This window comes from Littorina saxatilis, linkage group LG7, assembly GCF_037325665.1.
Source record: "Littorina saxatilis isolate snail1 linkage group LG7, US_GU_Lsax_2.0, whole genome shotgun sequence".
NCBI classification, from domain to species: domain Eukaryota; kingdom Metazoa; phylum Mollusca; class Gastropoda; order Littorinimorpha; family Littorinidae; genus Littorina; species Littorina saxatilis.
In genome coordinates this window covers 17321078-17334495 of record NC_090251.1, presented here as the reverse complement: position 1 = coordinate 17334495, position 13418 = coordinate 17321078, and the positions used below count along the sequence as shown (strand labels likewise).

Genomic DNA, 13418 nt, shown 5'->3' with positions numbered 1-13418 from the left:
CAGACTATGTCCATACTATGGGCTTGCACTTTAGTTCAAAAGCATACAAATTAATTAATAAGTTTGCACCTTATAGTTTTTATTAAGATCGATTTGTTACTTATCTATTAAACACATATTGCATGTGTGTGCGTCCGTGCGCGCGTGCATGTGTGTTTGTGTGTGTGTTTGTGTGTGTGCGTGTGTGTGTGTGTGCGTGTGGGTGCGTGTGTGTATGTGTGTGTGCGTGTGTGTGTGTGTGTGCATGTGTGTGTGTGTGTGTGTGTGTGTGTGTGTGTGTGTGTGTGTGTGTGTGTGTGTGTGTGCACGGGTGTATGTGAATAGTCCTGGGTTTTAATTTTTCCAGATATTGTGTGGATGAAAATATACAGATTTTAAATGACTTTTTGTGACTCGCATCAATGTTGAATCACTTAATCAGCCTAATACAGTTAACCCTTTTCCAAAGCTCCCCCTTTCAATGCACGTGTCCACAGCTGTGTATAAAGTCGATGCGTGTTCTCCTAAGATTGGCAGACTTGAGTGGATGTTTGCAAGACAAAACAAGGTATGTACGGTTTTAATCACTTTATTTTATTGTAACACGACATTTCATAGGACGCTTAAAAAAATTAAATTCTTTTACCTCAGGAGCATGCAGGCTGCTTCAACCCTTCTTTTTTGCCTCTTTATTTTTTTGGGGGGAAGCATCCTTCTTCCTTGGTCTTTATTCTTCAATGAAACTTACACTTTAACACCTATCATTCTAATTGCCTTAATCTCAATTCTACATCAAACATACAACAAAATTAATATTCACAGGTGTACCGTAACGGTAGTTGCCAATGCACATTTTAGCGACTATTATCAAATAATTTATATATTTTACTGCCTGAAGGGAAATGTTTACACGTGGTGTGAAGTCCAGCAGGGCTGTTGGTACGGTTTCAGTCTTGGAATAGTGGGACTTCAGTATTCACATTATGTGAGACTCTACTATAGTTGATGTTAAAAAAAAGGATGTGGAGGGGGCAGTAGGAAAGGGGATTTTTGTTAACCGTACAGTTATAAGATTTCATGCAGAATACGTACAAAATAATTAAACCGTACCTGAACTTTTAAGCAATTATATCTTATTTGAATTTCCTATACACACTTGTATTGAAGATTTCTTTTTTTTCATTTTTTTCCTCATTTTTTTCCATTTTTTGTTTTTGTTTTGCCAAGCACATCATTGTGGGGCTTTTAATCAATAACATGCATCCGTCTACAATTTATCATCATTCATCCATCAACATTTATAATAGATATGTAAATGGCAAGTATACACAACATTAGGACATAACAGACCGTTCGCCTACAAGTAAGGCCGGAGCTTAACATAACATGCAGATTACAATACTTGACATTATGGACGTATTACCTGCTTAATATTAATACAGTCAGTTAATAATACCATCAAACAAAGAAGAAAAAAACCCAAACAAACAAAAACAACAAAAAAACATAAATCAAAGCAAAAACACACATATATATGCAAATCATCACATCTCTGCACAACCTAGCATACTACCTAACAAACTCTTCATTTGGGGACCATAACTCTACACATTTGGTAATGTTACCAGAATTGAAACTGGAATATTTTTCTATTTCAAATCTGTATTTCAAATTTCTTAAAAATATTTCTAACAGTGGCCTTGTCTCTTGTAACTTACTCTTATAAATATAAAACTTTGCAAACAAAATGATAAAATCCAAAACCACATCTACCTTAGCATTGTTCATACACCCAAACAAAATAAATTCTTCTGCAAAAAAACATTTGCGCGGTACATACCACTTCTGTTAAACAAATCTTCCAAATCAGTCCAAAATTTCCGACTAAGCGGGCAGTACCAAAATATATGGGAAATTGTTTCATTTTCAATTTTACAAAAGGCACAAAGGGGACTGTCAAGAATCTTTTGAACAAATAACCGGCTAGCAACACCAAGAATGCGGTGAAGCAATCTGGTCTGGAACCATCTTAACTGTGTGTCCTTAGTTGTTTGAAAACACTTATCAAAAATATGTTTCCAGTTCAGGTTGTAAAAATACATATTCCACCTGTTCATGCCTGCAGGGTTATCATCAAATTTTGATTTCAAAAAGACTTCTTTAATTGCCTGTTTGCCTCTACAAATAATCTGCCAGGGTTTATAATCCCTAATCTGAAAACCATTCAACGAATCAATTTTTACTTTTCTCTGATATTTTCGTAAGGACTTAATCACTTCCTCATAGAATGAAAAAAATAGTTTGAACAAAAGGAAAATTTAACCTAAATTCTTCAAAGGTAAAGAAATGTCCATTTAAATGTAGCAACTGATGGACAAACACTACATCATTTTCAATCCATTCCTTATTTACTATTGTACCGTGGTCTCGTATAATGTTCAAATTGTAATGTATACATTCGGAAACAAAATCATTCACATTAATTACCTCGCTTAACGAACAGCATTTCTTATAATGTTTCAAAACATCCTTCCAAAAACTGTTACCACATCGTTTCATTAACACATTTACATACTCGGCACCCACTTTGAATATGTCTTTCATTCCAGGTATCATATCAAAAATAAGCTTTTTTACATCAAATTCAAACATCTTTAATCTGCGAATCCAATTTCTCTTTACTGATGCCACAAAAGTGTAAATGTCAATCATATTCAGACCACCATTGCAATAGGGTCTGCAAACGACATTACGCCGAATCTTTGCAGGTTTACCATTCCATAGGAAGGAATAAAAGGCTGCATTCACTTCTCGTAAAAAGTCTTTTCGGGTGGGTTCGGCAATACAGTTATTAAATAAACCAATTTTGAAAGGACCAAAGTTTTGAAGATTTCTTGTGTGTAAGGGTTAAGCAAGTGAGTGACAACATATTTTGAATGTTTTCAATAAACCCTCATGTTTTTACTTCTTTTTGGTACATATATAATTTTACAACAACAGCATACACAAAAGACTATGCTAAATGTATCTTAAAAAAAAGCACAAGAAACGTACAGTCACATAGCATAAATATAGTCATTTTATTTCAAAATTGTAATAACATACTCTTCATCTCCTTTCTTATCTTTCCATAAAACAAATGTAATGATACCAACAACAAAAATAAAATAAGAGGTTTGTCATTTTAAGCTGTGTGTAATATTCGTGACATGCATTTGTTATTTGTTTATTGCTTGTGCATCGCATTGCTCGCAAAACATGGTTTTGATTCGTACACAGCTATATAGTATGACACAAGAAGAAGAAGAAGAAGAAGAAGAAGAAGAAGAAGAAGAAGAAGAAGAAGAAGAAGAAGAAGAAGACGAAGAAGAAGAAGAAGAAGAAGAAGAAGAAGAAGAAGAAGAAGAAGAAGAAGAAGAAGAAGAAGAAGAAGAAGAAGAAGTGGATATACTTACCGTTGCTTATATATTTTGTTTTTATGTCATAACAAATCCATTGACAGTTACGTTTAAATGCAGATCTTTGTGATGAAACTTAGTATTGTTAAACGAGTTATATGACTTGAAAGGCCGTTCATTCCCCTACCTTAATCAGCAAAAAGATTGAGTTTACATGAGGTATAATGTTTTTACAGTTGAACCTGCAATACAGACACCCCAAAAATCAAATCCACAAAAGCAATGTTTTTGCGTTAAAATCGTCACAAAATTAAAACAGCTAAAATAGAACAACCTCTGCATGTCATTGGAAAAAAATGAAATTTGTATGCAAAAACAGTCTTTTAACCACCACGTTGAACTGTGTAGGTATGTTTCTTCTCAGAGGCCAATAAAAAAGGGTTTTAAAGCCGCGTAAGCGGGAAATAAAACAGAACACATTTTATATTTCAGTAACTCATTAATGCATTGTCTGTCACACATGTTGTAAAATACACACACAATCTTAAGTTATTTGAGTCATTAGTAACACTTTTATGCGACATTCCCGAGAAAAAGTTGTTAGAAGATCTTTGGCGACTCAACGAATTATTTGATTGTTTTGTATGTTATTCAGGAACAATACTAGGAGCGCTAGCGTCACATATTTACGTGTTATTATACATTTTTAATCAGACATGGGTTATATGAGGTTTTCAACGCAAGAATAATCTTTAAGAAGTGGACTCTGTCACCTCCCAGCCAGCTAATGTCAGAGGACCTCCATGAAAGCTCACTGATAATACCCTTGACAGATCATGGCTCTTGAGAGAGCCATTTCTAAGATTTTGTAGGCGTTTAGACCAGGACGTTGTGTGCTGCCGGTGTTGAATATAGACTGATTAATACAATTTATTCTGTATTTTGGATACTCTTTTTGTCATGTCGCATAACAGTATAACTAATGTCACAAACGATCTTTCCGATACATGAGAAACATTTTCCGTTTTAGCTGATCTGTATTTCTTTTTCGATTTCAACACGGGACCCTTGTTTTGTGAAATTGATTTTGGGGTGTGCGCTTGATTAATAGGCTGCATTGTATAGACACAAGCTCACGTAAAATTAATTTTGCTGACTGTAGTAGGGGAATGTTCAGTAATGTAACAAGTTTCACACAAAAAAAGGATTCCATCACAAACATTTGAACTTAGACACATCTGCTTATTATTTTTATGAGGGGTAGTATAGATAACGATGAGGATGGTGATGATGACAAAGACGACGATGTTGGCGACGACGATGATCATGACGATGATGATGACGACAAAAAAGATGATAGTTATGATGTTTTGTCTCAAGCTGTGTCCCAGCTCTTGCGCGTGCTTCATCTTTATTTTGATGCTGTTGGTTGATTGCAGTTGAACAGTTTCCGAAACACTTCAACAATAATTATGAGCCAAACGATGAAGCTCGTTGGCTCCTCCTGTCTTTTCATCGTTGCTGTTTTCTGTGCGGTGGCAAGGAGCGCGGAAGGTAGGTTTACTGCTCACAGAGCCACATGTAAACGTTTTGACAGTGTGTGTGTGTGTGTGTGTGTGTGTGTGTGTGTGTGTGTGTGTGTTAGCATATGATCACCATTCAGGATTTGCAACTGTTGCACACCTTCACATTGAGGACCTAAACCCAAATGGGGAACCCAAAACTGAGTCCTCATTTGTTTTATTGATCTAACGGGGTTTTTTTGGTCAAAGGTTTGCGGCAAAATGAGCCATCAAATCTTTTGGCGCCAAAAACTTGTTTTGGAGCTTCTGAAGACGTTAAAGTCTGTTTCTTCTTTGGTCACCGATTGGTATGTGCCTTCTCAAAGTCCTCGTTTGTGACCATATGCACGTTTGTGTGTGTTAGCAAGTCCTCGTTTGTAACCATATGCACGTATGTGTGTGTGTGTGTGTGTGTGTGTGTGTGTGTGTGTGTGTTTATGTGTATGTTTGTGTGTGTGTGTATGTGTGTGTGTATGTGTGTGTGTATGTGTGTGTGTGTTCGTGAACGTGTGTGTGTGTGTGTTAATGTGTGTGTGTGTTTGTGTGTGTGTGTGTGCGAGCGAGAGAGAGAAAGAGTGTTAGAGAGCGAGCGAGAGAGAGAGAGAGAGAGAGAGAGGGAGAGAGAGAGAGAGAGGAGAGAGAGAGGAGAGAGAGAGAGAGAGAGAGAGAGAGAGAGAGAGAGAGAGAGAGAGAGAGAGAGAGAGAGAGAGAGAGAGAGAGAGAGAGAGAGAGAGAGAGCAGATGGAGCGGGGGCGGCAAACATACGTACCTATTTTTTATGCTACGGGATCAAGTGTTTCAGTAGCTTTTTAATGCTCTTGAATGTTTCTGAGCGTACTTAACAGTTTATCCAGTGTGTACCCCTGTCATAAAAAACCCTAGGCAGATACGTTTGAGATCTTTGTTATGAGGCCGTTTATTGTAAAACAAGTTAAATGACTGGAAAGACCATTCATTCTCCTACCCTATTCAACAAACAGATTGATTTGACTTAAGCTAATGTCTATACAGTGGAACCTACAACACAGACAACCCCCCAAAAAATCTCAAAAGCAAATTGCCCGCATTAAAATCGACAACAAAATAAGAAAAGCTAAAACGCAACACGTTGTGCGTGTCATTCGAACAAAAATTAAAATAAATTGGTATCCAAAGTAGTCAGTTCTGTTCTCCTATCTAAAATGGCGTTATGTCATGCTGAACGATGTAGGTGTCATTCCTCTCAGGAGCCATACAAGGAGGTTTTTTTTAAAACCGTTTTAGCGGGTAATGAGACAAAAACATTACATTTCAGTAACCACTCGACGCTTTGTGTTTCAATTTTCGGTTATTTGTGGAAAGACATGTCGTAAATTCTGCACGGACTCATTAATTTGTGACCCTCCACCACGGATTGAATCGCATGTCACCTTTGCATGATTTTCATAGTTTTACATTTTGCTAAAGAGTTGTTTATGCTCTATCCAGTGATGAAATCCGTTTTAGAAAAGAGTTATAAGTCTGTGACTAAGGGGACCCTCACACTGTTACAAGACACTCCCCGGACTTATATTTAGTCTAGCGCAGAACCGCGCGAGGTGACATGCGACTCATTTCGTAGTGGAGGGTCACAATTTTGATCTATTAGTAGCGCTGTTATGTGACATGTCAGAAAGAGTTATACAATTGTCGGTAGGTGCTTGCCGACTCAATAAAAAAAAATTGTTTCGCATTCTTCAAGAACAATAATAGATGCGCTACACACTGACTAAAAGTTCACATACATCCTTAATCAGACATGGGTGATATGAGGATTTTTAACGCGAGAGTAATTTTCAAGAAGTAGGTTCTTTCATACGCGGACAGCAAATGACCGCTTACGCCTATGAAAAGCTCACTGCTGACACGCTTGACTGAGTATATTGCTCATGAAAGAGTTTTTTTTTAAACTTTTGTTTGCGTTTAAACAAATGCGCAGGGATCGACCGGAGTTGAATATGTATACAATTCAGATGTAATTTGAAGCTTTCATTTCTCTAATTGCCTGCTACTTTAAAACATTTCTGTTCAGTCTGATAGGATTATATCTTGATTTCTAAAACCCTTTCTGGCATGTTTCATAACAGCATTTCGAATATCTGAAAGAATTGGATTACGTGTGTAGTTTACGAAATATGTTAGAACAAATCATCGACAATTTTAAAGCAATTCGTTGAGGAGTTACTGAAATTTACCGTTTTGCTTGTCTCATTACCCACTTAAACGGCTTCAAAACCCGCTTCTGAGAGGAATGACACATACACCATTCAGCATTCCATCAAGACATTGTTAGATAGGGGAACAGAACTGACTGTTTTGGGTTGACATTTGATTGTTCTGTCCAATAACATACAAAACGTGTTGCGTTTCAGCTTTTCTGATTTTTTTGGTCGATTTTAACGCGGGAACTTGCTTTTGCGAATTTGATTTTGGGGGGTGTCTGGGTTAAATGTCCGACAGGATAGACACTGCCTTCTGTAACATACATTTTTTTTAAAGCTTAGGATATTATCTGGTAGAATTCAAATGCCAAGTTTCATAAACATCTGTCGGAATTGATACGCGCGCGCACACACACACACACACACACACACACACACACACACACACACACACACACACACACACACACACACACACACACACACACACACACACACACACATAAAAAAAAAAACACACACACACACGTCACCATACTAATCATGTTGTTTTGTTCTGTTTAAGTATTACTGCCAGAACTTTATTTGACGAATCTTGAATGCGACTTTGAGTTCAAGCCTACCAGTGTGAGCACAGTCCCAAGATCTGTTCCCCCCCAAAAAATCACTGAACTGTATAAAAGATAACTTACACAACTTTTTGTTATATGAATACGTAAACCTCCCCAAAACATTATTTCGACACATTTTGCACTTAAATTAAAAACATTAATTCTCGTGTCATTTTATTCAAACGTTCTATAATTACGAATAAACTTGTCCAACTTGCAAATAAAGAACTGATTCACGATCACCACAGCGGGCACAAAAACTGTGTGACACTTTCACACTCCGTTTCAAACCAACAAACGTTAAGAGTACAGAGTAGAGACTTTATTCGTGGGACTGGACATCAGACATTAGGCATAAGGTATTAAAGACATGTAAGCAGGCCTTGGCAAGTCGGTAGAACCCGACTGCTTAAAGCAATTCGCTCCTCTTGCCTCCTTCGTCGTTGCAGATAATTAATCTTGACACACTTCCCAGTCCTGTATTTAATAGACCTGGGCTAATAGGGCAAATGATAACCAAACAAACATGCTCCTTGCCTATCAGCATTGTCGACTCTAAGTCGATAATGTGACTTATCCCATGACCTGCCTCTTTGTCTCTGTTAGCTGAGGAGGTGATTATTCTGAATTATCCATCGCAACCATATGGATTATCCATCACAACCGAGTCTCGATCTCAACTGTCATTGGTCATTGTCTTTGATTTCAGAGTACAATTGAATAATTTATAGAGGTCATCTGCATATTCAGAGTTTACAGATGGACTACTTTTTTTCCACATAGGACTGAAATATGTTATGGTGTCAAAGTCAATATCACGTATAGGTACAGGCCTACATGTGTCAGAATTGAGAAAATAAAGAATACTTCATACGATACGCACATTCTGCATGGATTTAAAGAGCGGAGTCGAGATATTTCGCTGGCTGAAGCGACTGCATGGTCAAAGGCATGTTCAACGAGTATCGCGAGTGGGATCAAGGGACGATACTCCCTAATTTTTACACAGTCAGCCATCTACACAGAACCGTGAGAGAGAGAGAGAGAGAGAGAGAGAGAGAGAGAGAGAGAGAGAGAGAGAGAGAGAGAGAGAGAGAGAGAGAGAGAGAGAGAGAAAGAGAGAGAAAGAGAGGAGAGAGAGAGAGAGAGAGAGAGAGAGGAGAGAGAGAGAGAGAGAAAGATAGAGAGAGAGAGGAGAGAGAGAGAGAGAGAGAGAGAGGAGAGAGAGAGAGAGAAAGAGAGAGAGAGAGATGATGATGATGATGATGGAACTTTATTTTTCAAGGATAGAGGTTTAAGCCGACGCCTTTTCTTACAACCGGTCCTTACTTCTAATACAAATGTCTTATAAAAGATAAACAAGTAAAGCAACATGACAAATAAACAAAGTAAACGAACGAACCAGCAAACAATCGACAAGTAAGCAAACAAGCAAATAAACATAAACAATAAAATGACAAAGTAAGCAACATACAAATCAAAAGCGAAACATACAACATGTTAATTGAGGTTACATATATGTAAAGTGATCGACAGTAACATTCACACGATACCAACGTTTACACTAATGCTAATAATGATTATATGGTGTAAATGATGATGATGAAGATGATGATGATGATGATCAAGTGATGATGATGATGGAAAATCGCAACATAAATTCTACATAATACATATAATAAAGAACATATTTGTGTAATTCATAAAGCTTTGTCAATTGTTGACAGCTACTTGCACGTGTTAAGACTAGTTTAGCCATCTAGGTAGACATAAAATGATTATGCAGAGCTTGTTTAAACTCTTTAGTGAGGTTAATGATCTTATTACAGACGGAATGGAGTTCCACACCATAGCGCCAGAGAAGGCTTGACTAGTTTTGAACAAATCAATCCTGGGTATTGGTGGTAGAAAATTGATAGACCCGTACCTTTCGGTGACTCTGTGAAATAGGTCCTGAATATAGATGGGCACTTCGCCATGATATACATCATTACAGTCTTATTAAACTGTAACTGTTTAACTAGCGGCAGGTAGTTTAGATTCTTTAACTTCAAATCAGCTGATACTTGCGGACCATTTAACATGATTTTAGCTGCCCGACGATGTAGAGAGTTTAACTTTTTCATGTGAATATCAGAGACGCCATCCCAAAGAGTTGATGCGTAATTAATATGGGATAAGATGTGGGCATGATAAGATAGTTTTAGTGTTGCGATATCGACATATTGCTTTAACTTTGATAGCAGAAACAAATTCTTGGATACTTTTTGACAAATATAATGTACATGAGATTGCCATTTTAATTCTTGATCGACTATCACACCCAAAACACGATGTTTCGTTACCTGCTGAACAGGTTGTGATTCTAGAGAAAGATAAACTTAAGAGGTCGTGACTGGTGTTTTTGTCTTGTTCTAATAATCATGCTTTTTGTCTTTCCTGAGTGCACTATCATACAATTCTGGTTACACCAACTGTTGACTTCATTCAGACTAGACTGTAAGGAGATTTCAATTTCTTGAACAGTCCTACAGCTTGTGTGAAGCGTCGAATCATCTGCAAAAAAATCCGTTTTAACTTTGGAATTAGATATATGAAGGGGGAGGTCATTAATGAATACACAAAACAAGATAGGCCCAAAAACTGACCCCTGGGGGACTCCACTCTTTAAAGATCCTTTGGGAGATGTTTTACCGTTTATAGAAACATACTGTGTTCTGTTGACAAGATATGATTTAAAGAATGAACACGTTGCGGGATTGTTCACGTACAATGCGAGTTTATGTAAAAGTAATGTGTGATCTACAAGATCAAAAGCTTTCTTAAAATCAAGAAATACAGCCCCTGATATGTCCGAACGATTAATTGCCGATAGCCAGTTATCACATAGTGATGAAAGAGCTGTACTACAGGAATGTTTCGGACGAAACCCAGATTGAAAGTTGTGAAATAATTTGCACCTTTCCATGTAGCTCAGAAGATTCTTCTGGATGTGCTTCTCTAAAGGCTTTGATAAAATAGGAAGCAATGAAATTGGCCTGAAGTTATTAGGGTCAGACACATCTTTATTTTTAGGAAGTGGAACGACCTTTGCCGTTTTAAATGCATCAGGAAAAATATTTTGTTCAATGCAAAGATTATACACATACGTTAGGGATTCCACTATGTACAGTAGGGCTAATTTAAGCAAGGACGGGGGGATTTTGTCAGGCCCCATGGATTTATTATTCTGAAGGTTTTCTATAAATTTTCCAACTTCTTGTACGGCAATAGTTGGGATAGAGAATGAATCGTGTGATTTCAATTTATGAATACAAAATTCTTTTAATCTAAACAACAGGGTGTCCCCACCCTCGACATCTTCATTTACATTTTTAGATTGTTTCAATCGATCAGCCAAACACAGAAAGTGCTCATTGAATTCGTCAGGAGAAATGGCGCTATTTAATCTGCTATTTCTTCTCTGGGATTTACCTAACACTTCATTTATGGCTTGCCAAAGCGTGGCAACATCTTTTTTGTCTTCAACCAATTTATGAAAATGATTACTTTTTGCCTGGCGTACTAACTCGGTAACTCTATTGCGTTAAGCTTTAAATTCTGATTTCGTTTGATTTTCCTTTAAAAAATCACGTAGTGCCATAGCTTCTACAATCTCAGGAGTAAGCCATGGTGGTAATGTAGGGGATTTTACTCGGTGTTGCCTCAGAGGGGCATGTTTGTCAACAATCGGATAGAGTATACGTGAGAAACAATTAAGCGCCTCCTCAGCCTCAGTACAATTAAACACATCATGGAACGGAGCTGAAGATAAGTCTATGAAAAACTTAGACTCGTGAAATTTTTTAAAGCTCCGATATTCGATGGTTGTGTGTCCTTTTTTTATGACATTTTGGGATTATATAGTTCCATGAGCAGCAAGTCACGTAATGATCACTAATGCCAGAATTAACCACATTAACATTCGAAACCATTGTTTTGTTATCCGTATATATATGGTCAATTAATGTCGCTGTTGATGCAGTTATTCTTGTTGACGTTTCAACTAGTTGTTGAAGGCCAAAGAGGGACAAAGTTGTGCACCAAGCTGTCTGTGGTTTATGCAAATCGATATTGAAGTCGCCTAACATTAATATAGGCTTATTTTGGCTCTTGATACTGTCCATTAGGTTGATAAAATCATCTGTCCAGTTTGACAATGCAGCAGGGTTTCTATACAGGAAACCCACGAGCAGAGGGGTAGACTTATTAATTTTGATTTCAATCCACAGGCACTCAACATTATCAGCTTCCAAATCAGGTCTACGGTGAGTGTAATCAACTAACGATTCATGTACATAGGCGGCGAGGCCAGTTTGCTGCGGTCTCACGCTGTCACGCCTGAAGATAATGTAATGGGGTACATTCAGAAAGTCATCAGAAACATTCGAATCAAGTCTCGTCTCGCTTATGCCAAATATATGTAACGGTTGTTCGCCTTGATTCAACAGTACACATATGTCCGCGGTTTTGTTACGCAGGTGATACACATTCAAGTGAGCAAGGCGGAGATCAGATAACGCACTTTTCTTGGGCATACTTATTGCCTACAAAAGTCTGTTACTGCCAAAACAATGTTGAACCTGCAGAGTGTTCTTTGCAAATCAAGATATCAGCGTATTCAGCAATATCTACTGTTCAAAACATAAGCGTATTCAGCAATATCTACTGTCAAAAAATAAGTCCTTATTGCAAGAAGGCGCAGAAGATTTGCCTTGTCACTCAAAGCTATAGAGCTTTACGCCCGTTCACTCATACTCTTTTAGTCTCAAGAGGAGAGTCCGTATCGTGAATCACTTAAAGTCAGTCAGTTTTCGATTTGAGGAAAGTCTGTATATATCTAGTCACTTCAAGACAGTTTTGCTTCACGGCTCGTTACTGACACACAACCGAAGGAAGCTCCATATGTTCACACACGTATATATCTGTACATAGACTGCACATCAAAAGAGTCGTCACTGTTTACACCACTGAATAACTTCACAGCAGTAAAAGAGAGCGAATACACTACTCACTCCGTGGAAAGCAGAGTATCAGTACTATAAATGTTGCTTTTCTCGCGTGGTAACCCCGGCGTTTGGTTACGAAATTTCAGGAACAGGATTGCCACGGTTGCAAAAGAAAAGATCGATCAACGATTTAAAAGCCACCTACAGGTCTTCACAGATGGTTCGATCCTGCAGTCAGGGGAGGCTGGGTGTGCCTTGTCGATTCCTGGACTTGATATAACACGAAAATACAAGCTAAACAAGGGGATCAGCATCTTCTCTGCAGAGTTATTTGCTATCTACATGGCCTGCACACTGATAAACGATCTGCCAACCCCACCCCTGGGGGTGGTCATCCTTACGGACTCAAAATCCTCGTTGCAAGCACTTGCACATGGCACCAAGAACAGAGGAGAGATGCAAACTGAAATTCATTTCTTAGCACGGGCAGGTTTTAGTGGAAAAAGTAAGTGTTTTTAATGAAAACGTCGGAGTAATGGGATAAGGGTGGCCGAGTGGTAACGCACTTGCGCTCGGAATCGAGAGGTTGCGTGTTCGACCCTGGGTCAGGCCGCTATTTTCTCCCCCCTTTCCTAACCTAGGTGGTGGGTTCAAGTGCTAGTCTTTCGGATGAGACGAAAAACCGAGGTCCCTTCGTGTA

At 38.1% G+C, this 13418-nt stretch overlaps 1 protein-coding gene across 2 annotated transcripts in view; it reads left to right on the top strand.

Annotated features, from left to right (window-relative positions):
* The first annotated feature begins 467 nt into the window (after nucleotides 1-467).
* LOC138970826 (uncharacterized) overlaps nucleotides 468-13418 on the top strand; it is a 39472-nt gene continuing 26521 nt past the window's right edge. For both annotated transcript variants that reach the window (XM_070343365.1, XM_070343364.1), the window contains exons 1-2: nucleotides 468-547; nucleotides 4817-4931. In XM_070343365.1, the coding sequence (XP_070199466.1) occupies nucleotides 527-547; nucleotides 4817-4931 (136 nt within the window). In that variant the 5' untranslated portion in view covers nucleotides 468-526. The remainder of the gene's footprint in view (nucleotides 548-4816; nucleotides 4932-13418) is intronic.